This window comes from Gorilla gorilla, chromosome 11, assembly GCF_029281585.2.
Source record: "Gorilla gorilla gorilla isolate KB3781 chromosome 11, NHGRI_mGorGor1-v2.1_pri, whole genome shotgun sequence".
Taxonomy (NCBI): Eukaryota; Metazoa; Chordata; class Mammalia; order Primates; family Hominidae; genus Gorilla; species Gorilla gorilla.
The window spans coordinates 31727501-31753813 of NC_073235.2; the positions used below are offsets into that span (position 1 = coordinate 31727501).

Consider the following 26313-nt stretch of genomic DNA (forward strand, 5'->3'; position numbering starts at 1 on the left):
TGAAGGAAGCAAATGACTGTTCTGTACTTACCTTCTATGCCTAAGATGCAGGTCAAGACTCTCGTGCACCAGCATAAGAGAATGCACAGCATTCGGGAGGGAACCAATGCCACTGCACCCTGCAGGCAGGGCCACCTGAGCAGGGCTGAGGCACGCACGAGGGAATCTCTTCACAGCCCATCTTACTGCTGGCAAAGCAGCTTTTCCCTGTAGGTCAGGTTTTCCTAAATTAGGAGCCGAGTCTCACAGACACTTTCATCACGAACCTTTCAGTTTCTCTCCTAACAATGCCATGGGCATATGCCTGTCTATCCCATCCTTTCAGCAGGAGGATTCAAAGGAGCCCACACGGGGCTTTACCAATGTTCTCCCACCCTCTCAGGAAAGCTGCCATCCAGTGCCCAGGCACCTACCGACCACAGTGGGCTCCAGGTCCACAAACACTGCTCTGGGCACATGCTTGCCAGCTCCAGTCTCACTGAAGAAGGTGTTGAAGGAGTCGTCCCCGCCACCAATGGTTTTATCACTTGGCATTTGGCCATCGGGCTGAATTCCATGTTCAAGGCAGTACAGTTCCCAGCAGGCATTGCCGATCTGGACACCCGCCTGCCCCACGTGGATAGAGATACACTCGCGCTGTGAACCGGAACATAAATGTGAACCCATTCATTTCAAGGCAACTTGAAACTATATGGCATGCAAAATATTCTAATTTAATATTTATATACTGCTTCAGTATCTGGCGCTTTCACAATCGATATTTCCTAGGAGGGTTAGTGACTGATCCCTTTATCGCTGTGAAAACTAATTGCTGTAAACCATACTAGCTAGTAAGTTCTAGAGGTAGCCCTAGAACCTGTTTGCCACTACACAAAACTTAGGTTATTTTAAAACTTGGAAGCCATGTAATGTCAATAATCAACCCCACATTATAGCCCGTCACAGTAATTCTCTGAAGAATATGTAGCAGTTTTTGATTATGTCCTGATCAAAGGATAAGGTAGTCAGGTTGGGTAAGGAAATACAGAGTAGGTCCCAGGTCACCATGGTCCAAGCCCAGGTGCTCAGTGTGTGTCCTCTCTCTGCCCCCCAGTTCTACCCGCTCCATCATTCACCACCTGCTCTGTGCTCTCGAAGGCTGACCCTTGAGAACAGCATGAGAGGCCTTCCTCGCCCTCTGGCTTCTTGCTGGTTTGGTCAATGGCAGGCAGCAGTGGGATACTGGGGGGCTGGAGGAAAGCAGTGCCAGGGTACTCCCTCCTTGGCCCCTTCCTGCTCAACTGCTGTGGGTGACCTGAATCCCTCTCAAGGCCACACTTTTGGCAGGCTGCCCTCTTCATAAAACTACCCTCTTCATAAAACTACCCTCCCAATTTCTTGTAACCACTCCCTCTCTCTACCCCTTGAAGCCTGTAATGGCTCCCAGACGTCATCAGTGCTGGGACACTGCACTGTCCTTTGGTGGTTTCTTTAAACCCTGCCAAGCTGGGTGTGGTGGCTCATTCCTATAATCCCAGCACTTTAGAAGGCTGAGGTGAGAGGATCACTTGGGACCAGTTTGAGACCAGCCTGGGTAACGTAGTGAGTCCCTGTCCCTATGAAAAATTTACAAATTAGCCAGGTGTGGTGGCACACACCTGTAGTACCAGCTACTCGGAAGGCTGAGGTGGGAGGGCTGCTGGAAGCCAGGGGTTCAAGGCTGCAGGGAGCCGTGATCCTGCAACTGTGCTCCAGCCTGGGCAACACAGCATTTGTTGAGTGCTGTCTCAAAAAAAAAAAAAGAAAGAAAAAGAAAGGAAAAAAAGGATAACTGACAAACCACAGCTATTCAGACTTGGGACTTGGGAATCTGTTATGTTAGTGGGTTGCTTTTTTTGTTTGTGTTTTTGAGGCAGGGTCTCTGTGGCCCAGGCTGGAGTGCACTGGCGCCATCACGACTCACTGCAGCCTCAAAGTTCCAGGCTCGGCTGATCCTCCCACCTCAGCCTCCCGAGTAGCTGGAAACACAGACCCGCATCACCATGCCCGGGTAATTTTTGTATTTTTTTGTAGAGACTGGGTTTCGCCATGTTGGTCGGGCTGATCTTGAACTCCAGACATCAGGTGATCCGCCCGCCTCCACCTCCCCAAGGGCTGGGATTCCAGGCGTGAGCCGCCGCGCCTGGCCTAACGGTTGCCTTTAGGTGAACGAGGCAATGTTGCAGCAGCGTCTGAGCCTTAATTCCTCATCTGACCAATGTCCACAGCCCCAACCCCCGTCACCGAAGGCTTCTGGGGCTCCTCAGTTGTTTCGAGTAGCACAAAGACGTGTGAAGCGGGAGCAGCGCCCTCCCGTCTTCAGGAGGCGACGCCACTATTTGCTCTCTGGGGGACGGGACACCGTCAATGGTCCCGTTCACTAAAGGCTGGCAGCTTCATCTAAAACAAAAGCCGCCGTCCCTGCCCTGGGACCCAAAGATCCAGGAAACGATCCCGTGTCCTCCTGTCCCGCACTAGACCCTGCGTCCTTCTCTGGCCTCCTCTCAGCGCCCAGGCCCGCAACAACGTCCCTCTGTCCACCCGAGGCCAACTTCGTCTGCCTGGGCATCTGCGGGGCGGGAGTGACCTGGGCCTTACCATGGCGAACTCCGCTGCTTTAGCCCAACGCTACTTCCAGACCCCAACCGGCTGCCACAGTGGCTGAGTGCCGAACTGCAACCTCCTGCCTGTGCGCGCTGCACGGGATTGGCCCGCCGGTGCCAGGCCGCCATTGGCTCAGAGTTCCTGGGAGGCGGGCTGAGGGCCGGATCCCAGTTCTGATTGGCCATTGCTTAACATGTGTACTGGGGACGCTCTCTGATTGGATGTAGGATTGGCGGGAAGGCAGCGGGGTCATCAAAGGCTGCGCGGTTGCTGAGGCATTTCCGGGGTGTCTTCTGACCAGGGTTGGAACAGCTACTGCGCTGCCTCTGTGGGTCGCGGAACATTGCCTTGCTCCCAGTGTGCCACTGCCCCTCCCTGATTGCCCCAGGCCTGCTCCTCTCCCTGCCTAATTCAGATCTTTGCAAACAAGGCCACCTCTGAGAGGCCTTGCCGCCATCTACCCAAGTCACAGCAGCACCGCAATTATCCCCCTCTTCCCTGTTCCCACCCAGCACCTGGGAAGTGGCAGGATTCAATCACTTTTGTGACCCAAAAGGAGAAAACGGGCCGGGCGTGATGGCTAACGCCCGCAATCCCAGCACTTTGGGAGGCCGAGGCGGGTGGATCACCTGAGGTCAAGAGTTCCCAAGACCAGCCTGGCCAATATGGTGAAAACCCGTCTCTACTAAAAATACAAAAATTACCCGGGCTGGTGGTAGGCACCTGTAATCCCAGCTACACAGGAGGCTGAGGTAGGAGAATCGCTTGAACCTGGGAGGCAGTTGTTGCAGTGAGCCGAGATTGGGCCACTGCACACTCCAGCCTGGGCAACAGAGCCATACTCCGTCTCAAAAAAAAAAAAACAAAAAAAAAAAGGAAGAAAGGAGGCAAAATTAACGTAAGTGGAGAGGTTGGGTCAGGCACACCAGCTCATGCCTGTAATTCCAGTGCTTTGGGAGGCCACGGCAGGAGAATTGCTTCAGGTCAGGAGTTCCAGACCAGCTTGGGCAACGTGGTGAGACCCACCTTGCCCGTTTTTACAAAAAATACAAAAAATAAAATAAAATTAGCAAGGCATGGTGGCGCATGCCTGTAATCCCAGCTACTCAGGAGGCTGAGGCAGGAGAATCCCTTGAACCTGTGAGGCAGAGGTTGCAGTGAGCTGAGATCACGCCACTGCACTCAAGCCTGGGCGACAGAGCGAAACTCCATCTTGAAAAAAAAATAGAGTTTATTTGGGCCAAGTTTGAGAAGTGCAACCCTGGAGATGCAAGTTGTCTTAATATATTGGCAGCAGTTATAAGTGGGTTTTATAAAGGAAAAGAAGAGGCAGTTCCTAAGTTGTTTACCAAGAATTTTGAAATTAGAGAGGAAGTCTTGCTGTGTTGTCCAGGCTAGTCTTGAACTCCTGACCTGAAGGGATCCTCCCACCTTGGCTGGCCTAGCCTGAGGAATTTATATGAAAATAACGTAAGCTATTTATTGGGTCAGGCGTGGTGGCTCACACCTGTAATCCCAGCACTTTGGGAGGCCAAGGTGGGAGGATCACTTGAGGTCAGGAGTTCAAGACCAGCCTGGCCAACATGATGAAACCCTTCCTCTACTAAAAATACAAAAATTAGCCAGGCATGTTGGTGTGCACCTATAGTCCCAGCTACTTGGGAGGCTGAGGTAGGATAATCAGTTGAACCCGGGAGGCGGAGTTTGCAGTGAGCCGAGATCACACCATTGCACTCCAGCCTGGGCAATAGAGTGAAACTCCATCTCAAAAAAAAAAAAGAAGAAGACTGGGCGCGGTGCCTCATGCCTGTAATCCCAGCACTTAGGGAGGCCAAGGCAGGCGGATCACGAGGTCAGGAGATCGAGACCATCCTGGCTAACACGGTGAAACCCCGTCTCTACTAAAAATACAAAAAATTAGCCGGGCGTGGCGGCGGGTGCCTGCAGTCCCAGCTACTCTGGATGCCGAGGCAGGAGGATGGCATGAACCCGGGAGGTGGAGCTTGCAGTGAGCCGAGATAGCACCACTGCACTCCAGCCTGGGCAACACAGCGAGACTCTGTCTCAAAAAAAAAAAAAGCTATTTATTGTCTCTACATTGTCTACATTGTCTTTGGTATCACAAATTCCAGGAACAGGAAGATAATAGGTTGAGCTAGTCAGGAACAAAATGCCTTTAAACAGTCACCCCAGGGCATGAGTACAAGGCGTGTGACTGAAGTCCATATTCCTGTCTCTCTGGACCTGATAAATTCTGCACACCTCGCATAACTCAAAGTGCTGTGAACACTTTTTCTTTTCTTATTTCTTTGGTGAGAGGGAGTGGGTTTATGGCCAACAGGAAAGGGAAAGGCACACCCCTGTCCCGGGAAGAGCAGAGTGGGGACCCAATACCCATTTTGGAGGAGTTTGGAACAGTCACCTGATTCTTCCTTTTTATTTATTTATTTTTTTGACATGGTTCTCACTATGTTGACCAGGCTGGACTCAAATTCCTGGGCTCAAGTGATCCCCCAGCCTCAGCCTTCCTTGTAGGGTGGGACTACAGGTGTGTGTAAATGACAAAAGAAAAATTGAGCCTTGGACATGCCCATTTTTACTGTAAGTTATGATTCCATAATTGACTTGTAGTAAACAGTGTTTCTGGCACCTAAGTATTGCTGCCTTGTGTATTTTATTTAGTATACAGCAATAAAAAGAGTCCTGTGAATTATTAAATCATTTCAATAAGTCAGCTAACAACATTTACATATAGTTGCTACACAGAAAGTAACATACATTATTTCCTCTTTTGCTCATATTCAAACAGGCTTGAGTGACAACTTGAGGACAAGGCGGCGACAAGATTTCACACAGCAGCTACAGGGGCCAGAGAAGCAGCACCGCATGGTGTGGCAGGAGAAGGAGGACCTGCACAAGGTAGGCAGTTCGGTTCTGGGTGAGAAAGGCTTAAGAGGCTTTGCAGAGTTTTGTAAGGTTCAGTTCATACGGATGTTTAAAGACCTCCTTGGGACTCCCGCTCATGGACTGTCCCTGCTGCACGCAGGACACCAGGGCCAAGCCTGGTTCTAGGGCCCCTGCTGTGCCCAGTTGCTACACAGCCCATGTCAGCTAGCTGGGCTTGGCTCCCTGCCATGGGTGCCTTTCAGCATGCTGCCTGCAGCAGGCACCCACTTCACAGTCATCATCTGCCATCTCCAGTTCAACCCCGCAGAGTAAGCAGCAACTCCCCCAGCCCCGCCCATTCTGAATGAGGAACGATGTCCAGAGGGCACTGTGTTATCTGCAGTGACACGCTGCGCCTGACACCAGTGACCTCGTCCTTCTCTCTACACCATGCCCCCTGCTCTTAGAAGGGGCATCTTAGTAAGCACAGGGAACTGCAAAAGAGGACATATGTTAAAATGTGGCTGATTCCCCCATAACTCCTTTATAAATTTGGTTTTTAGTAAGATATGTGAACTTTATATTCAAATGCCATTAAGTATAGTAATAACACAATTAGGTTCTTTTTTCTTTTCTTTTTTTCTTTTCTTTTTTTTTTTTTTTTTTTGAGACAGAGTCTCTCTCTGTCACCAGGCTGCAGTCATGCGATCTCAGCTCACTGCATAGGCTCTGTTTTCTAAAATACATTCATTTATACACTGAAGTCCTTGGACCTGTAGTTTGTGATCTGTCCTCTAAAATGGGGCAGATTTTAAACCCAAATTGCTTCTTAAGATCATCTGTGGTATCATCCCCCTGCATGACTTGTCTGGGAGTGCAGTGTGGGCTGGGCGGCGTCTCATTGCTTGACACAGTCACAGTGACTCTGAGCTGGACCCAGAGAGGCCTGGGGAGGCCTTTCCTCCCCATGTGGGAGCCGCCCTGCCAGCTTGCTCCAGGTCTCGTCACTTCCAGTCTTAGTCCAGCAAGTGTGACAGTGACTAAACAGCCAGACTGTTGGCCAGATCAGCTGCAGGGAGGTCAGGGTCATCAGTGCAGCAAGTGGTAAGGTTGGGTTGTCAGTGCAGCTGAACTTGTGGTAAGTCCTACTTGTGGCCCTCCACCCAGGGAGTCTTTGATTTAAATCTCTTTCTTCTTAATTTTCTTTTCTTTCTTTTTTAGTTTTTTTAAGAGATGAGGTCTCACTATTTTGCCCAGGCGCTGGTCTTGAACTACTGGGCTCAAGTGATCCTCCCACCTCAGCCTCCCAAAGTGCTGGGATGACAGGCATGAGTGCCTGGCCTGATTTAAATCTTCAGCACTTTGCCTATGTATTTTTTTCTGCTTCTGCTTCTTCTTGTGTTTAAGTAACTAGATTGAGTGCCCAAATGCTTTATTCACCTTTGCAATTGTGTAGAAGACCTCGGGCAGAGGTTGGCATTACAGAGCCAGCTGTCCTGCTGTAAGTTACTCCATGCAGTTGCAGGGTCTTTCTTGGTGTGGGGTTGTTGCTCAGCACCTGAGCCCAGGTGGTCTTCCCATTGAATGTTTGGCTGGGGTGAGGTGAGCACGGGGCTTTTTCCAAGCAGGGGATTTCTCCCATCTGTGGCTTTAATCTGTAACCAGCATTGGCTGTCACTTGTAACTCTTTACTATAGTGTAAGACTAAATGTGCAGCCTTCCATACCTTTGTTAAGCAAACATAAAACATCTGTAATTTTTTTTTCAGCAATTGGTTGAAGCTTCAGAGACATTGAAATCCCAAGCCAAAGAACTGAAAGATGCCCATCAGCAGCAAAAGCTGGCCCTGCAGGAGTTCTTGGAGCTCAATGAGCTCATGGCAGAGCTCTACTCCCAGAAGCAGAAGGTGTGGGACAAGGAGGAGGAGATGGAAGTAGCCATGCAGAAAGCTGACATGATGTGGCAGGAGATCTGAAGATCCAAGAAGCTCAGAAAGAGGATGCTGTTTAGCCAGATGCGGTGGCTCACGCCTGTAATCCCAGCACTTTGGGAGATCGAGGCGGGCGGATGGCCTGAGGTCAGGAGTTTGAGACCAGCCTGGCCAACATGGTGAAACCCCGTCTCTATTAAAAATGCAAAAATTAACCAGGCATGGTATTGGGTGCCTGTAATCCTAGCTACTTGGGAGGCTGAAGCAGGAGAATTGCTTGAACCTGGGAGGCGGAGGTTGCAGTGAGCCAAGATCATGCCACTGCACTCCAGCCTGGGCAACAAGAGCAAAACTCTGTCTCAAAAAAAAAAAAAGGGGGGAGGAAGCTATTTAGATATTTCAGCGATGGTATTGATTGGACTTTTGTATGACCTTAATAAAACATCTTTGAAAACTTGGGCTGCATTATGTAAATTACTTTAAAATCATCTTGAGTTTTATGTGAACCCAAATAAGTTGATCTGCCAAGCATTTATTTTATGCTCATCCCTCAATATCTATTTGTGAAATTATTAAAAGAGGTTCCTATTCCTAAGTTTTTAAAATTCCCTTTTAAGTAAGTAGAGGGTATTTATGCTGAGCTGTGATATGGCCTGGCTTAACTGAATAAGAGCACCTGCAGTCCATAAAGGGCCAATGGCAGTAGAAAGGCAAATCATAGTCTAGGACGCTTCAAGCCACTTGCTTTAGACCAGTGCTTCTGAAGCGTCTTGGCCTAAGCACTCCTTTACACTCTTGCAAATTACTGGGGATCCCAAAGAGCTTCTACTTAGGTAGATTACAGCTCTCAATATGCACCACGGCAGAAATTAAAACTGAGAATTCTTTCAATACAACAAAAACCCATTACATGTTAACGTAAAGTTTGTAATGAAAAGTAACTATTTCTTTAAAAATCTAGTGAGAAGAATGGCATTTTTACATTTTTTTAAATTTTATTTTAAGATGGAGTCTTGCTCTGTCACCCAGGCGGGAGTGCAGTGGCATAATCTCCGCTCACTGCAGCCTCTACCTCCTGGGTTCAAGCGATTCTCATGCCTCAGCCTCTTGAGTAGCTGGGATTACAGACATGCACCACCATTCTCGGCTAATTTTTGTATTTTTAGTAGAGATGGGGTTTCACCATGTTGGCCAGGCTGGTCTCAAACTCCCGACCTCAGGTGATCTGCCCTCCTCAGCCTCCCAAAGTCCTGGGATTACAGGCGTGAGCCACCGCACCCGCCCGCATCTTTACATTTTTTAATGTTTCTTTAATATCTGGCTTAATAGAACGTGCTCCGGTTCTCATGTCTGTTTCTGCACTCAATCTGTTTTGATACACTGTTCCGGATGAAGTACATGAAGAACTCCTGGTTCCCACAGATAGCTAATTAATTATTAAAAGAGATTCCTGTGGTACTAGGTTTTAAAAATTCCCTTTTCAGTAAGTAGAGGGTATTTATTCTCTGACAAAGTCTCAGGATCCCAAGGTTCTCAGCCCACAATTTGAAAACTGCTGCCCTAGGTATTCTGAATGTTCTGCTGTTGATGAGTGACATGTTTTAAGCAATGCTTACTCTAAAATTCGATTAAAGGCCAGGGGCTGTGGCTCACACCTCTAATCCTAGCTCTTTGGGAAGCTGAGGTGGGCCGATCGATTGAGCTGAGGAGTTCAAGACCAGTCTGGGCAACATAGTGAAACCCCATCTCTACCAAAAATACAAAAAGTTAGCTGGGTGTGGTGGCATGCACATCTAGCATGAAGTACTCAGGAGGCTTAGTGGGAGGATCACTTGAGCCTGGGAGGTGGAGGTTGCAGTGAGCCGAGATTGTGCCACTGTACTCCAGCCTGGGCGACAGAGTGAGAATCTGTCTCAAAAAAATTCTATTAAAATTTACTTAACGAATCCCACAAATGAGAACGTCTGAAAGCACATGCTCAAGTTCAGGGCTCTTTGCTGTTTAGCCACAGGATATCTCTTTGTTTTCTTCTTAGTTTATTTTGCAACCTAAATATATTTGTAGTTGCAGCCAGTTACAACTCAAGTTAATGAAACCCCTAACTAAGGATTACCATTCCACATCGGATGCAGTGATACGTTGCCTGGGATTTGTTCTCAAGTGGTTTGTGCGTAGGCAGAGATGAAGCAAGCTCAGCTCAAGCTGCTCACTGTCAGCCAACTACGGTGGCTTGCCTGTAATCCCAGCACTTTGGTGAGGCTGAGGTGGGCGGGTCACCTGAGGTGGAGTTTGAGATTAGCCTGGCCAACACGGTGAAACCCCATCTCTACTAAAAAAAATACAAAAACTATCCGGGCGAGGTGGTGTGTGCCTGTAATCCCAGCTAAACTGGAGGCTGAGGCATAAGAATTGCTTGAACCCAGGAGGTGGAGGTTGCAGTGAGCTGAGATCACACCACTGCATTCCAGCCTGGGCGACAGAGCAAGAATCTTGTCTAAAAAAAAAAAAAAAAAAAAGGTCCTCTCCTCACTGTCAAAGCTGGGTGCCAGGCACAGGAGGTTCATTACTCTCTCCTGTTCTTCTGTGTGTGTGTCTGAAATTGTCCATTTAAAAAAATGAATCAGTGTTTTACAGAAATCAGAAGTACTTGTTTTCACAAATCAGTACCCTTTCTTGAAATCTCATCTCAAAATATCAACTTAAATTCGAATTTAAACTTGTTTTATTACTAACCAACCACTTCAGCTGAGCCCTGCGGTGTATTTCTGAAACTTTAATTTGTGACAAGATTTGATAAAGGGTGAAAAAATACAAAGGTCCTTTAAGGTCTTGCTCTCTTACAAGTCCTTTGGGGAAGATCTAACTGGTAAGGCCGTGCTTCCTTTGTGTTAATGACAAGTGTGTCTTCGTTTCGTAGCTGGAAGCTCAGCTCAAGGACACTATTGCTGAGGCCTCAAAGGAGTGCAGACTTCCTGAGCACATCTCGGACTTCAAGCAACAGAAAGTGAGCCTGAAGCCCTCGAGGTGGTGCTGGGTTAGAGTCTTTACTCTTACCCCAGACAGAAAGCTCATCCTTGCTGATCCCGGCACGTGGACATTGCCTTGTGTAATGTGCTGGTCCCGGCTGAGCGTTACCCAAGGCAGCTCCAGACAAGACAGGGATGTGGAGAGGTGGGGAGTGGACCCTGCCTTCGTGATTGTTTTCATTTTCATAGCCAAGTGTATTAGTCCATTCTCGCACTGCTATAAACAACTACCTGAGGCCGGGCGCGGTGGCCGACGCCTGTAATCTCAGCAGTTTGGGAGACCGAGGCGGGTGGAGCACCTAAGGTCAGGAGTTTGACACCAGCCTGGCCAACATGGCGAAACCCCATCTCTATTAAAATACAAAAATTAACCAGGCGTGGTGGTGGGCGCCTGTAATCCCAGCTACTCGGGAGGCTGAAGCAGAAGAATTGCTTGAACCCGGGAGATGGAGGTTGCAGCGAGCCAAGATTGCGCTACTGCACTCCAGCCTGGGTGACAGAGCAAGACTCCATTTCAAAAAAAAAAAAAAAAAAAAAAAGAACTACATGAGACTGGGTAATTTATTAAAAAAAAAAAAAAAAAAAAACCAGGTTTAATTGGCTCACACTTCTGCAGGCTGTACAGGCTTCTGCTTTTGGGGAGGCCTCAGGAAACTTAACAATCATAGCGGAAGGGGAAGCAGGCACATCTTACATGGCCAGAGCAGGAGGAAGAGAGAGAGCGGGGAGATGCTACACACCTTTAAACAACCAGATCTCATGAGAACTCCTGACCTCGGGTGATCCACCTGGCTCGGCCTCCCATAGTGCTGGGATTACAGGTGTGAGCCACCATGCCCAACCCTATATTTTAATTTTCAAATGAAGTAATGTATTTGGTCTTTTACATAGGATGTTTTTACTCAGTTAAAAGATGCTAATTAGGCCAGCCCGGTGGCTCACCCCTGTAATCCCAGCACTCTGGGAGGCCAAGGCAGGTGGATCACCTGAGGTCAGGAGTTTGACACCAGCCTGGCCAACATGGTGAAACCTTGTCTCTACTAAAAATACAAAAATTAGCCGGGCTTGGTGGTGGGTGTCTGTAGTCCCAGCTACTTGGGAGGCTGAGGCAGGAGAATCACTTGAACCTGGGAGGCAGAGGTTGCAGTGAGCCAAGATTGTGCCACTGTACTCCAGCCTGGGTGACAGAGCGAGACTCCATCTTGAACAAAACAAAACAAAAACAAAAACAAAAAAGAATTAATCACCTGAAATCATTAGGTCTATCAGTTTTAGATTTAGATTTGAATTGAAATGTCACTTAAATTAGATACAATTTAAAAATCCATATCATGAACTTAGTTTGGAAAAATCTCATGACAATTAAACTTTCAAAATCTTCAAAAGAACTTCCAGTGTTAATAATGCTAGCATACCACAGGACGCCGCGTGAGCAAGTTATGTAGTGAAATTGTCTCATCTCAGCTTTGTTCCTTGTGGATAAACTCACATGCCAGAGGGTGTGGTCAGGGCTGTGAATTACAGGTGAGGCCAAGTGACCTCCCACTGCTGGTGGTCACTGTGACTTGTCAGACTCCACCTGCCCATGCAGTCACCACTTTAGCCAAGGATGCCAAGGGCAGTGGTGCTTGGGTAGACGGCCAGCTAGGAGTGGAGTGGGGGTCTGTGTAGAGACAGGAGGGGTGATAGGATCCAGGAGTAAGAACCACGGGAACCTCTGGACCAGACAGAGTGCATTTTTTTTTTCTTTTTCTTTTTTTTTTGAGACAGAGTCTCACTCTGTTGCCCAGGCTGGAGTGCAGAGGTGCTCTCTTGGCTCACTCTACCTCCCAGGTTCAAGTGATTTTCCTTCCTCACCTTCCCGAGTAGCTAGGACCACAGGCACGTGCCACCATGCTCGGCTAATTTTTTGTATTTTTAATAGAGACGGGGTTTCACCGTGTTAGCCAGGATGGTCTTGATCTCCTGACCTCATGATCCTCCTGCCTCAGCCTCCGAAAGTGCTGGGATTACAGGCGTGAGCCACCGCGCCCGGCCCAGAGTGCACTTTTTAAGTAAAGAACTTGTAAGTAGAGTCTGAATCCTGTGGAATATGTCTTCACCCCACTATTCATTTCTTTGTTATTACAGACCAGCTCAGCTAGTGAGCAAGAAACACAAGCACTGAAGCTGGAAGCGTCCGCATCAATTTCTGTGGCTGCCAGCACAGAACCGCAGGAAGTAAGACAGCGTTGTCCTACTGATGCTCTCACCTGGGGTCTGCCCTCATGTCCAGGTGACACAGCTGCCCTTGGTGACCAGAAGCCACTCACCTGGTCCCTGCGTGCCAGCTTGCAGTGAGGACATCTGTCCAGGCACGAGAGCCCACCTTCCATTTTGAGAATTACTGTCAGTACCTCAGTTAGATAAGCTAGGCTTCTGCAATCATACTGAAGTGTAACATCCATACAACAAATTGCACAAATCACAGCATGTAACTTGGTGAATTTTTACACAGTGAATATGCCCCAAAAACCAACACCCAGTTCTAGAAATAGAACATTAGCAGCCCCTCAGAAGGCTGCTTTCTCCTTTCCTGACACTAGCATTCCTTGACTTTATTCTGCTTTCTAGCACTGTAGGTTAATTTTACTTGTTTTTAAACTTTATGTAAGTGGGGTTGTAAATTATATGTTCTGTGCCTGTCTTCTTTTGCTGCAACATTAGGACTCATCCACATTATTGTATCTGGCAACACTTTGTTCATTCCCATAACCTATGGTATTTTACTAGATAAATATGCTACACTTTACTTATCCATTGTACTTCTGGTGAATATTTGTGGCATTTCAAAATTTGGGATATTACAAATAATAAAGGAATAAGCATTTTTACATGTCTTTCGGTGGACATATGCAGGCTTTTCGCACACTTTTTAAAAACTGTTTAATAAACACCCTGTTTTGCAAGAAGTTCACATGCCAATTCATGTAGAGTTGCTTGAGTCTGTAACAACTGAATAGAGGTTAATTGTATGATGTCTTGTAATATGTTTCCCTGTTGGTCATTTAGTCATGTGGCAGAAACCACTAGTTGTTTGCTAAAATTCATTCTCTGTTTCCTCTATGGTAAGGACCCTCCACATTTTAAGCTAGGCAGATGGCTGCCCAGAATAAAGACTACCAATAAAGGTGCAATCATGTTCCTAAGTTCTTAGTAACAGGATGTGGTAGAAATATGGCATGGCAGATTCCAAGATCTTTCCTAAAGGGACACACTTTGCTTTCCTATCTCCCTTCCTCATTGCTGTGTATAAACACATACTGCCATCTTCCACCTTGGGGTTGCGGCTCATACAGTGGCCACAAGACAGAAGGAACCTGGGCCCTGATAAAATCAAGTGTTATATTTACCTTAGACTGCCTATGCAGGTTTTGACAAGAGCTACAATGGTTTTTCTACCACTCATAACTGACATAAATTATAACATACAAGTTAGTTTCCAATTTTTGATATTGTACACTATATAGCAGTGAACATTATGCAATATATCTTTATTTTTTGGAAATGTATAATAGTTTACTGTTGTAATTCATTTATAACATGTGTTGGACAACTTAGCTAATATGTTAATTGATTTATACAATTCCTTTCAATTTTATCTAAAAATAGCAGACCAAAATTAAATTAAGAAACTTACAAAAGATTCCATTTGAGCATACATAAGGCCATGATACTTTAATGTGAACCACCATTTCTTGGAAGAAAGAAGACATCCAAATGTCCGATTCAGAGAGAAAGTTCCTGGCCAGTCATCCAGTAGACTCTCTCCACTCTTCAGTGCGAAGGTGATGCTTATATTTTTAAAAATCTCTACAAAGCTCACATACAACAAGACAGTACATCCTGGATTTGTGACTGATATGAGCATTTAAGGCTGTCATTTTCAAGTATAAAAGTTTAGTGTTCCATTACCCAATCTGTGCAGTAGACATAGCTATAAACTCAAGTCATGTGAATTAACAGAAGCCCACCAAAGACATTTAAAAAATTATAATTTAGGCAACAGCAAGTTTACATGTAGGAAAGGCTAGAAAAAAATGTGTAGATGAGATTGTTTCTCTAAAATGCATTAGGTTGTTCACAATGAAGCTTTGTCTAACACCATTATCTGATACATGGCATATGCAATAAGGCAGATCCACAGCAGACCAAACAAGGAAGCTGAATCAGGTAATAGAACTAGTAATTAAGATGGTTCACCACTAACACAGTTCTGCGGCCTGTTCCCCCCAGAGAAAGATTAGAAAAGGCTCCAGTGTACCAAATAAGCTTCACAGAAGAACATGAAAATTTTTCTCCAACTTTTTTTTTTTGAAGCAGAGCCTGTCACTTAGGGACCAACTGCTTGTAGATGAAATAAATCAACATTAATTACTTCTAGCCTAATGTAATATGGCTGGAGAAAATGGGTCTCCGGAAGCCGGTATGTTGTTTAACTTACATTCTAGGTGTGTATGTAAGTTGTCACTCTATAACTTCTGCTGTGGTTCCAACATCTATATCTGAAAGGTGGAAGCAGCTGCTCTGTTACAATTTTCATGTAACATGCTTGGATTCTTAAAGAAAGTTTCTTGTGGTTTGGTCAGCATACACACTTCTCATTTCATTTGATGTACACAGCCAAAGTGGGAATTAAAAAAAAATTACCATCTAGTTCAGAGAGCTAAATTGAGTCCAGCATTATGGCAAAGTCTGACCCAAAATTTTAATTTGTAATTTTAGCATGTGTCTCATGCACTTTGGGGAGCGTTAAACTAAATCTACAATTGCCCGAAGCCTTGTTACAGTTTAATGCACATTAACTAAAATGTGTACATTTTTAGTGTTCATGATAAATGCAGTTATGACCTTATTACACTTTAGGCATTCTTTAAGAAAGCACATTAAGCTTTAATATAGAAATATTTAGGTTACACTTGTGCTCAAGTAATAATAAAACATTTGTTCTTTTTTGATCTCATACATTCTCTCCTCAGGTATGGCCCATCTCCTCTACGCTTGGAGCGACCTTTGGCTATGTGGCTGGCCTTGTTATTTCACCATTCTGGATATACTGGAATAGAAAGCAACTTACATACAAGAACCATTAACTGGAACAAAGGGAGATATTTCTTTGTGCAGATTCTGTAAGGGCTGTGCAGAAATGTGTATGGTCAAAGCCAAGCAGTTCCATTTACAGCTCTGTTTTTTATGTAGTTACAACATGATGTGATTGTAGCTTTTTAAACTATGAAACCCCTGAGAGATTGTACCTTCTAGTTGAAATAAAGTATTTATAATAGATTGTGGCTTCAGATACTGCTTACTGCTTCTTAAACCTTTAAGGAACATTCTTAATAAACTTTATAGAATTCTGAGGACAGGTTTTGTTTTCTTTCAAGTTTTGAACTGCTTCATTACCTATAAAAGGTCTGGGTATAGCTGTAGCATTTCATTTGCTTTCTCAGAGAAATGGCCAGTTTCCTTGGCCACTGAAGATGTTTCTCACGTAATTAAACAACAGTTTATACATCTTGATCCTATTCTTTTTTTAAAGTGTGTTTCTTTGGAGTTAAAATGGCTATGATAGCCTCATCAAAAACAGTCTTCAATCCCTTCCGAATGAAAGCTGAACATTCCAGATAGCAGCATGCTCCTATCTCTTTGCTAGTTTCTGTCCTTGTTCCACACATATAGGTTTTTCTTTCATATGATTCAGTCTTGCTAAAGTTTTGGGGTCATCTCGGAGATCAATCTGAGTTCCTATTAATAAAAAGGGTACATTTGGTGCGTATTCCTTAAGTTCCGGTACCCACGCCTCTTTCACATTTTGAAATGAGGCTGGATTTACCACCGAGAAGCATATAAGGAAGACGTCGGTCACTGGGTAAGATAAAGGCCTCAGACAGTCATAGTCTTCCTGTCCGGCCGTGTCATAGAGTCCTAGGAGGTACTGCTTGCCCCCCACGGTGACGCTGACTGCGTAGTGGTCGAAGACCGTGGGCACGTACTCCTCCGGGAAGGCTTCGTTGGCATAGCTCATGAGTGGGCACGTCTTGCCCACCGCCCCGTCGCCGACCACCACGCACTTGAGCATCAGCGCGCCGGGCCCGTGAGCCATGCTGCTGCCCGCCGGCCTCCGGGCATGGTCCCCCCGGAGCCCCCGCCCCGGCCCCAGGCTCGGCCCCAGGCTCAGCCCCAGCCCGCCTGGGGAGTCCGCCGCCGTCGCCGCCGCTCTGCGCCGCAGGGCCGCCCCCCGACCGGCCCCATGCAGCGGCTCCCCTCGCCGGAGGGGAGGGGGCGGCGGGCCCGGGGCGCTGCCGCCGCCGCGGTCGCCGCCAGGATCCCCGCCCCGGCCCCGGTCGCTGCGCCCGCCCGCTGCGCCCGCCACTCGGCGCCCGCGCCCTCTCCCCGGCCTGGCCAACCCAGGAGGATCCGCCGGATCATAAGCATCTTTTTTTTCTTTTCTTTTTTCCTTTTGTGGAGTTTCGCTCTTGTTGTCCAGGCTGGAGTGCAATGGCACAATCTCGGCTCACCGCAACCTCCGCCTTCTGGATTCAAGCGATTCTCCTGCCTCAGCCTCCCAAGTAGCTGGGATTGCAGGCATGCGCCACCACGTCCAGCTAATTTTGTATTTTTAGTAGAGATGTGGTTTCTCCATGTTGGTCAGGCTGGTCTCAAACTCCTGACCTCAGGTGATCCTCCCACCTCAGCCTCCCAAAGTGCTGGGATTACAGGCATAAGCCACTGTGCCCAGCCTATCTTTTATCTTTTTATATGTCTATTTTATATAAAAAAAATTCTACAGGTGGAATTGCTAGGTCAAAAACTAAGAACACTTTTGGCCAGGCACGGTGGCTCACGCCTGTAATCCCAGCACTTTGGGAGGCTGAGGCAGGCAGATCACCTTGAGGTTAGGAGTTCGAGACCAGCCTGGCCAACATGGTGAAACCGTCTCTACTGAAAATACAAAAATTTGCCAGGCGTCAGGGTGTGCGCCTATAATCCCAGCTACTGGGGAGGCTGAGGCAGGAGAATCGCTTGAACCCAGAAGGCGGAGGTTGTAGTGAGCCGAGATCGTGCCATTGCACTCCAGCCTGGACAACCAGAGTGAAACTCCATCTCAAACAAACAAAAAAACGAAGAACACTTTATAGATACAGCCCAATGTTTGTTCCTCCAAAATTACATTAACACTGACATAAGTGACATTTCTGTCTTAAAGACACTGGGTGTCAAATTGTTAAACCTCTTATATGTAAAAGAGAAACCAACAAAACAAAAGAACCAATGATCAAACCCTAATTATCTGTTTCACATCTTTGTTGTGGGAAGAAAGTTGAGCAGCTTTTCATTTGAAGAGCCTACTTTTCTCTCTTTTTTTGTGACTTGTCTGTTGAAATGCTTTGCCTACTATTCCATTGCAGAAGGTTTTTATAATGATTTTAATCAATATTTATAATATAGCTTTTCCCTTAATTTTGTTTCGATTAGCTTTACATTTTTTGATACATAGTAGAGCAAATCTTCTCACATTCTTATCGAATATAAGGTATTCATATACATTTTTCTTTCAAAAGAAATCTGAAGTCAAGCACTGACGTTCCAAAAAAAACACAATAATTTGATTAAAATTTTATTAAACATATTTAGTTTGGAGGAGGCTGAGATAATCAAGATATAAATAATGCTGGATATTCTCATCTAGTCAGATGATGTCTCTCCATTAATTAACTCTTGTAGTCCAAGTAACATTCTGTAGATTTATCTGCATAGGGAATACTCACTTTTTCTAAGTGTATATCAAGATATTTTAGAGTTTTCAATGTGAATAGAAACTTTTTGCTTGTACAAATTCAATTTGATTCAGTTTGATTCATGAGAATTCTTTTGAGTTTCATTTTATCTTTTATCTGTCCTCTTAACTCATTGTTTTTATTAATTTTTAATTTCATTTTCTGAAAATTATATCAGTGGCTGTGTAATTGATGTTTAATTCTAATATGTATATTTCATTTTTCCTGTCATATTGCACTGGGAATAAAACCTGAACAGTACTGAATACTCTCAGTGAAAGTAGTCATGCTTTTTCTCTTACCAACAGAAATTCCTTTAGTAATTCATCAAGATGTTTAATGTAGAATTCTTTAAAAAATCAAAACCACAATGAGATACCGTGTCACGTCAGTTAGAATGGCGATCATTAAAGAGTCAGAAAACAACAGATGTTGGAGAGGATGTGGAGAAATAGGAACACTTTTACACTGTTGGTGAGGCTGTAAATTAGTTCAACCATTGTAGAACACAGTGTGGTGATTCCTCAAGGATCTAGATCAAGAAATACCATTTGACCCAGCAATCCCATTACTGGGATTATAAGGATTTAAATTTCCAAAGGATTATAAATCATTTTACTATAAAGACACATGCACATGTTTGTTCATTGCAGCACTATTCACAGTAGCAAAGACTTGGAACCAACCCAAATGCTCATCAATGATAGACTGGATAAAGAAAATGTGGCACATATACACCATGGAATACTACACAGCCATTAAAAAGGATGAGTTCATGTCCTTTACAGGGACATGGATGAAGCTGGAAACCATCATTCTCAGCAAACTAACACAGGAACAGAAAACTAAATACTGCATGTTCTCACTCATAACTGGGAGGTTAACAATGAGAACACATGGACACAGGGAGGGGAACATCACACACTGAGGCCTGTCAGGGGGTGGGGGGCTAGGGGAGGGATAGCATTAGGAGAAATACCTAATGTAGATGATGGGTTGATGGATGCAGCAAACCACCATGGCACATGTATACCTATGTAACAAACCTGCACATTCTGCACATTTATCCCAGAACTTAAAGTATAATTTTTAAAAAATCAAATTAAGATATTATAAAGTTTTTAGATGTTTGTCTCACTTCAATACTTTTTTTTCTTTAGTTTAGCATGTAACCATCCAAAACTAAATAATCCCCCACCTCAGTTAGGCATCTTAGCATAAGTCCAGTTACTCAGAAGTCTCAGCTTTGCTTCCTCTTCCCCTACAACCCACTTTTAGAATGTAAGCAAGTCCTCTCCTGGTTTTCTTTTCTCCATTCCTACATCTTAGTTAAAGCTTTTACATCTTCACCATGCAGACCACAAAGACCACTAAAAATGAGATAGATAATAGACACAGGCTCCCATTTCTGGGTTCTGGGACCAAAGTTGAAATCAGAAGCGCAGCATAATGCTATTAATTGGTAGTGTGTTTGGGCCTTATTGAAAGAGCCTAACTCAAGTCTTGAGACAGAAATTGAAAATAATCATACAGGAAAATACTGTAGAACTCAGTAGTCCAGAAAGCTCTATTACAGGCCGGGCACTGGCTTATGCCTGGCTCATGCCTGTAATCCCAGCACTTTGGGTGGCTGAGGCAGGTGGATCATCTGAGGTCAGGAGTTTGAGACCAGCCTGCCAACATGGTGAAACCCCGTCTCTACTAAAAACCCCAAAATCAAGCCAGGCATTGTGGCGTGCACCTGTAATCCCACTTACTCCGGAGGCTGAGGCAGGAGAATCATTTGAACCCAGGAGATGGAGGTTGCAGTGAGCCGAGATAGCACCATTGTACTCAAGCCTAGTCGACAGAGGGAGACTCTGTCAACAAAGAAAGAAATGAAGGAAGGAAGGAAGGAAGGAAGGAAGGAAGGAAGGAAGGAAGGAAGGAAGGAAGGAAAGGAAAGCTCTATTACAGAAAGCAATGTGAATTGGAATTGCTTTATGGTCATAAAGGAAATATTTTGGCCACTCTGAGGGATGTTCCAGGCAATAGTTTCAGTCTTACTCTAGCTATATAACCCTTTCAGGTCAGCAAAAAGGGTCAAAAAACCAACCAGTGTTCAGAATGAACATGCATTTGAGATTTGTGAGAAGGAGAACTCACATCTAAAGTCTAGAAGAACAGGTCCTAGGTGTTCTGGCCGTAATTCATTGGTTACTGATACCATATGATTGCAATGACATTCTATGTTGTAAGGGCAATGCTTGCTGCCAAGACACAAAACCTTGTACAAAGCTTTCTGGTTTTGGCCCCTCGTTTAACAAAGATATAATTCTGGTTATTTTCTTCCTTTTGTTTTGTTTTTTTTTTTCTTTTTATTCCTCCCAGGGCCTTGCCATTTCTTCCCCCCTCCCCCCACCCCGCCCCCGTCCCCCGCTTTTTTTTTTTTTTTTTTTTTTTTAAGATGGAGTGTCGCTCTGTCACCAGGCTGGAGTGCAGTGGTGCGATCTCGGCTCAGGGCAACCTCTGACTCCCTAGTTCAAGCGATTCTCCTGCCTCAGACACACGCCACCATGCCCAGCTAATCTTTGTATTTTTAGTAGAGACGGGGTTTCACCATGTTGGCCAGGATGGTCTCAATCTCCTGACCTCGGGATCTGTCCGCCTCGGCCTCGCAAAGTGCTGGGATTACAGGCGTGAGTCACTGTGCTCGGTGGCCATTTGTTCCTTTAATCTCCAGCTGTTTCACCCCAAGATGGTCAAGACAACTTTTTTATTTTTATTTTTTATTATTATTATTTTTGAGACGGAGTCTCGCTGTTGCCCAGGCTGGAGTGCAGAGGCGCGATCTCGGCTCACTGCAAGCTCCGCCTCCTGAGTTCACGCCATTCTCCTGCCTCAACCTCCGGAGTAGCTGGGACTACAGGCGCCCGCCACCGCGCCCGGCTAATTTTTTTGTATTTTTAGCAGAAACGGGGTTTCACCGTGTTAGCCAGGATGGTGTCGATCTCCTGACCTCGTGATCCGCCCGCCTCGGCCTCCCAAAGTGCTGGGATTACAGGCGTGAGCCATGGTGCCCGGCCAAGATTGCAAGAAGACAGGAAGTAACACTTTGTCCTCTAATTTATCTCATAGGTGAAACTTTACTTCTTTCTTTTTTCTAAGAAGTACCACTAGAATATAATCCTAAAATTTAATGGTTGAGAGACTTGACTATAGAATTTGCTTTCTGTTGATGTTATAGGGGCTTCCTTCTAACTCAGATGAATTTACTCTGAAAATGGCAAATGGTTCCCCCACCTACCCGAGGATAGAAGAATAAGTTATAAGTTGCATTCACTTGCTGAAGATAACTTAAGTATTTAGAATTGCGATGATGTGCTGAACTCAAATAGTTGAAACAAGTAACTTCTGGGGCAGCAGGTACTTATGTCAGCAACTGGCTTATTCCTTGACGCCAATGTTTTGGCTTTGTTTGGTGAACTGGTGGTTGACTTGATCCTTACTTGCTATTCAGACTGCCTCTGATCTTTCTGAGAGCCAGAACCATCTGGATGGCTCATTTGACATTGGTCAGAAAGGTCCTTAATCTTTAAATACACCAGTTCAAGCACAGAGTCATAAGATGAGATGGGGAGATGAAAGGTGGCTCACTTTGGGAGGCTGAAGTGGGTGGACAGCTTGAGCCCAGGAGTTCAAGACCAGCCTGGGCAACATGGGGAAACCTCATCTCTATGAAAAACTACAAAAAATTAGCCAGACTTTGTGGTGCATGCCTGTATTCCCAGCTACCCAGGAGGCTGAGGTGGGAGGATCTGAGCCTGGAAGGCCGAGGCATCAGTGAGCTGTGGTTGCATCACTGCACTACAGCCTGGGCAACAGAGTGAGACCCTGTCTCAAAAAAAAAAAAAAAGACCAACAAAACAAAAAAAAATTCAAATAGGCCCCTCCAAGGATCAACCATTTGTCTACAAGGAGTAAGGAGACTTCTACATCTTGGCAGTACTTGAAGACGGTGGGAAATTATCACGTCACATTCTGTTACAGTTTGGGGGCTACTCCAAAAGAAATTTCTTAATGCAACACTTTCACAAGAAAAGATAATGTGCTACTAGTGCTACCATTGTATGAGTGAGAGAAGGGGAGTGATTAATGTGTTACAGCTCTTCTCACTAGTATCTAAGGACATGAAATCTATGCAGCACACCCTTCCCTCTCCCAGCCACATGGAATCAGTCCTTCACCATGTCCTTATTCACTTCACAAATTATCCATATGCATTGTGGTTACAACAGAAAGTGTAGATAAGAAAAGATACTTTACTGATGTCATAACTCATATAATTTCAAGTGTCTTACAGGGTCAAGTGTTCTTGTTCCAGTTATAATTGCTGCATAACAAACCACCCCAATCTCAGTGCCATACAATTGTATTAAAATAACAACATTTGTATTCCCAGATTTTATGGGTCAGGAGTTTAGTCTGGACACAGGGCAGACTGCTTATATGTCTGCTATGCCACATCTGGGGCATTTGCTTGGAAGACTCAAAGTTTAGGTGTGACAGCAGCTGGGAACAGGAATCACCTGTGTGTATCTTCATCACATGCCTGGTAGTCGATGCTGATTATTGGCTGGGACCTCAGATGGACTATTGGCCACAACTGCCTCTGCACAGCCTCTGCACACGGGTTATTCTGTCCTCCTCACAGCATGTACAGCAGATGGGTTCTAAGAACAAATGTCCTATGTAGGCAAGGCAGAAGTGCAAGGTGTTCTTACCATCTAGCTTGGAGGGCACCATGGTATTACTTCCATTATACTCTATTGGTCAAAATAGTTACAAAATTCTGCCCAGCATGACACTACAGGTTTTTCTTTGGGGGCTCAGAATAAAAAGGCAGAACAGCCTCTGCCTGTTTATCTCGTATTCTTTTGCAGGAGTTTTGTGTTACATACAAATAAATATTTAGAGATATTGTCGTATTTCCCAGCTACCGAAGTCAACTGTGAAGAAGAGGCATTTACATCCCTCTATAGCAGTACTAAGAAGAGAGGTATCCTTGACTAAATAAGCAAGGCAAGATTACTCTTTCCAGACTCTGATTTGGGAGTTAGCAGATAGAACATCAGGCAGAAGTTCCTCTGTTGGTGTCACCCACAAAGCAACAAGCTTGAGAACTCTGTGTTCCAACTTGGGAACTAGTCAGTCTCCCAGATGTGGGGGTATTTGGAGAGCAGGCTTGTGAAGAAGGCCAAGGAAACAGAAAGGACAGCTCTTAGGATACACTTTACTGAAGATCTATCACTCAGACAAGATGCCCAGAAAGTTCAGGATTAACAAAGGTCTAGAGTCTTGTAACTCACTTCCTATGGAAGTTTACTGTGAACAACAACAGTAACAAAGCAGCCTCAATTCTCTAATCCTGCAGAGGGCTAAAGAACACCTATTACTCCCTGGAGCTTAATAGAGATGAAATCTTAGGACATAACTGCAGTATACATGCTGAGGATGACCAGGAAGATGGTTATAATTGTTATACCCTAGTTTAGGTGAAAACTACATGTAAGATATTGTGAGGTCCTTGAGTGGTTAGATGACTAAGGTATTAGTCATCCTGGAAGAAAATCTGGATCGATTAAATGTCAGATGAATTAGATGCACTAAAAATAAAAAGAGAAGCCAGAAAGTTGTCCTAGTAATAACCAGTCCATCCTTGCTTAGCACAGCTCCAGTATTACGCAGATTTCAGTTACCACAGTTTAGTCCAATGACACCAGTCCCCCAACAACACAGTTCTGATATCAGTTGCTATGGTCTATTAACTATGAACAATTGGATAAAGGAGAAACTTCACTGCTAGACCTTCAACCCATAAATTGCTGCATGTATACCGGAGGCGCATTATGATCAGTGACCAATCATGTCACTTCTTTCAATATCTATTGGTGATTGGTCACCACACATCTTTTTTTTTTTTGAGACGGAGTCTTGTGTCTCGCTCTGTCGCCAGGCTGGAGTGCAGTGGCACAATCTCGGCTCACTGCAACCTCTGCCTCCTGGGTTCAAGTGATTCTCCTGCCTCAGCCTCCCAAGTAGCTGGGACTGCAGGCAGGTGCCACCATGCCCAGCTAATTTTTGTATTTTTAGTAGAGACAGAGTTTCACCATGTTGGCCAGGATGGTCTCGATCTCTTAACCTCGTGATCCGCCCGCATCAGCCTCCCAAAGTGCTGGCATTACAGGTGTGAGCCACCGCGCCCAGCCCCACATCTTTTATTCAATTCACACACTGGCAGCAAACCATGCAGCTGTGTTTTTTCCTTTTCTTCCAGTGATAAACCTGCATAACATTTTCAATAATGGCTAATCAAAACAGAAAACTGGCCAACAGTGAAGTGTCAGAAAGAAAAGCACAGCAAATAAACAAAAATAGAGAACTCTGAATGCTAGTTAATTTTATGCATCAACTTGGCTAAGGGATGTCCAGACAGCTGGTAAAACATTAGTTCTGGTGTGTCTGTGAGGGTGTTTGCAGAAGACATTACCATGTAAATGAGTAGACTGAGTAAAGATCAGATCACCCTCACCAATGTGGGCATCATCTGATAGAACAAGAAGGTGGAGGAAGGGCAAATGTACTCCCCCTGTTTGAGCTGGGACATCCATCTTCTCCGGCACTTGGACACTGGCACTGTGGTTCTCCAGCCTTGGACTTGGACTTTGGACTGAATTATTCCACTGGTTTTCTTCGTTCTCCAGAATGCAGTTGGTGGAACTTCTCAGCCTCTCTAATTGTATAAGCCAATTTCCATAATAAAATAAATCTTCATGTATACCTATATAAATCTTTATATATCTTATAAATCTTCATATATATAAGATGAAATAAATATTTATGCCTCTGTGTGTGCATATACTGTTTTCTGGAGAACACTGACTAATATACTCTGAAAGTGAAATTCAAATTGAGTGTAAATGGAGTTATGGAAGAAATAGCTATCGGAGGTAATTTGCCACTGTTTGAGACATTCCAGAGGAACTTAGGGAAGGCAGACTTAACAACATAAATGAAAATAGATGTGTTCATTCATTTTAGGATAAAGATGTCCCAGGAAAGTGACACTGGCAAAACAAACAAAACTCACATTAAAGGAATTATCAGAGGTATTTCATGACATTGAAAGCACAAACAATAAATAGTTGGAAGCTGATTCAAACTTAGACAGGAGAATGACAGTTTGTCAAGGTATAGCTCACTCTGCACTGTAAGTACTACAAGAAGAGGAGGGCCAGCTTCATTCAAACTATACTCCATAAGACTTTTACAAAGAAATAAAATATTGTTTCGTGTTTCTGATGTTTTAAATTACACTATACTAAATATTAGTTTTACTATTTTTGAAAATGTTCCTGTACATTTATAACCTACAATAGTTTTTAATGTTTTGACAAAATACTTTTAAAAGTCACAGAACAGTCAGAACATTCCCCTTTGATGCACGAGATCGCGTTCCATTCTCTGTTTGCAGTCATTTCTGTGGTCCCTCATTAGCATGCAAAGCAGGGCCTCCCTCTATATCTGTTCTAGGAAGTGACTGTGGGAAGGGAAATGAAATGGTGTATGTGGAGTGAAGCAAAACTGCAAGGACCACGATTGAGTGGCTGTGAAGAATAAGGCTGGAGATGGTAATCATTGTGCCTAGCAGAGAGAAAGGTAAAAAAGCTCTGAATCTTTCAGATTGTGCTGATTTACGCATGATCTTTTAAAGACGGGTTGATCCTCACAAAGGAACAGTATAATTATTTAAGAAAAATCAGATGTGTGACAAATGGGATGCGACGGTGCACCAAGATTTGATAATTGGTGATATGATCGGAGAGGCAAGCACACAGACCATTGTGGGTCTGCCTCAAAGGAACACTTCTTAGTCTCATGCCATCTCATATGCCAGTTACTCATGATCTTTTAAAGACAGGTTAATCCTCATTGAGGATTTGCCTCTGATAACAAATGTCTTCTTTAGGAGATGTTAGTTCAGTGATGTTAT

The 26313-nt window shown here is 44.8% G+C and overlaps 3 protein-coding genes and 1 pseudogene across 3 annotated transcripts in view; 1 reads left to right on the top strand and 3 right to left on the bottom strand.

The window, feature by feature from the left end:
• The window catches only part of LOC115933728 (tubulin alpha-3 chain-like), a 6880-nt gene extending 4127 nt beyond the window's left edge, over window positions 1-2753 (bottom strand). Inside the window, exons 1-2 of the mRNA XM_031008548.2 lie at window positions 2617-2753; window positions 414-636 (exon numbers count right to left, since the gene is read on the bottom strand). Of these exons, the coding sequence (XP_030864408.1) occupies window positions 414-636; window positions 2617-2619 (226 nt within the window). The 5' untranslated portion in view covers window positions 2620-2753. The remainder of the gene's footprint in view (window positions 1-413; window positions 637-2616) is intronic.
• LOC109025815 (fatty acyl-CoA reductase 2-like) overlaps window positions 1-26313 on the bottom strand; it is a 306120-nt pseudogene that overhangs the window by 170057 nt on the left and 109750 nt on the right.
• Window positions 5250-7895, top strand: LOC115933730 (uncharacterized). Its single transcript, XM_031008549.2, has 2 exons — window positions 5250-5541; window positions 7277-7895. Exons 1-2 carry the CDS (start codon window positions 5509-5511, stop codon window positions 7481-7483), a joined length of 240 nt encoding a protein of 79 aa, XP_030864409.1. The 5' UTR covers window positions 5250-5508; the 3' UTR covers window positions 7484-7895.
• Window positions 15069-16645, bottom strand: LOC101147656 (rho-related GTP-binding protein RhoQ). The gene is given in 2 exon segments (XM_019021948.4): window positions 15069-16147; window positions 16150-16645. Coding segments are annotated over 2 exon segments (579 nt in total). The 5' UTR covers window positions 16607-16645; the 3' UTR covers window positions 15069-16025.

Coding starts and splice junctions, on each gene's coding strand:
- LOC115933730 (XM_031008549.2), top strand. CDS start 5,509: ATGGTGTGGCAGGAGAAGGAGGACCTGCACAAG. Junction 5,542..7,276: donor AGAAGGAGGACCTGCACAAG/GTAGGCAGTTCG, acceptor TTTTTTTTTCAG/CAATTGGTTGAAGCTTCAGA.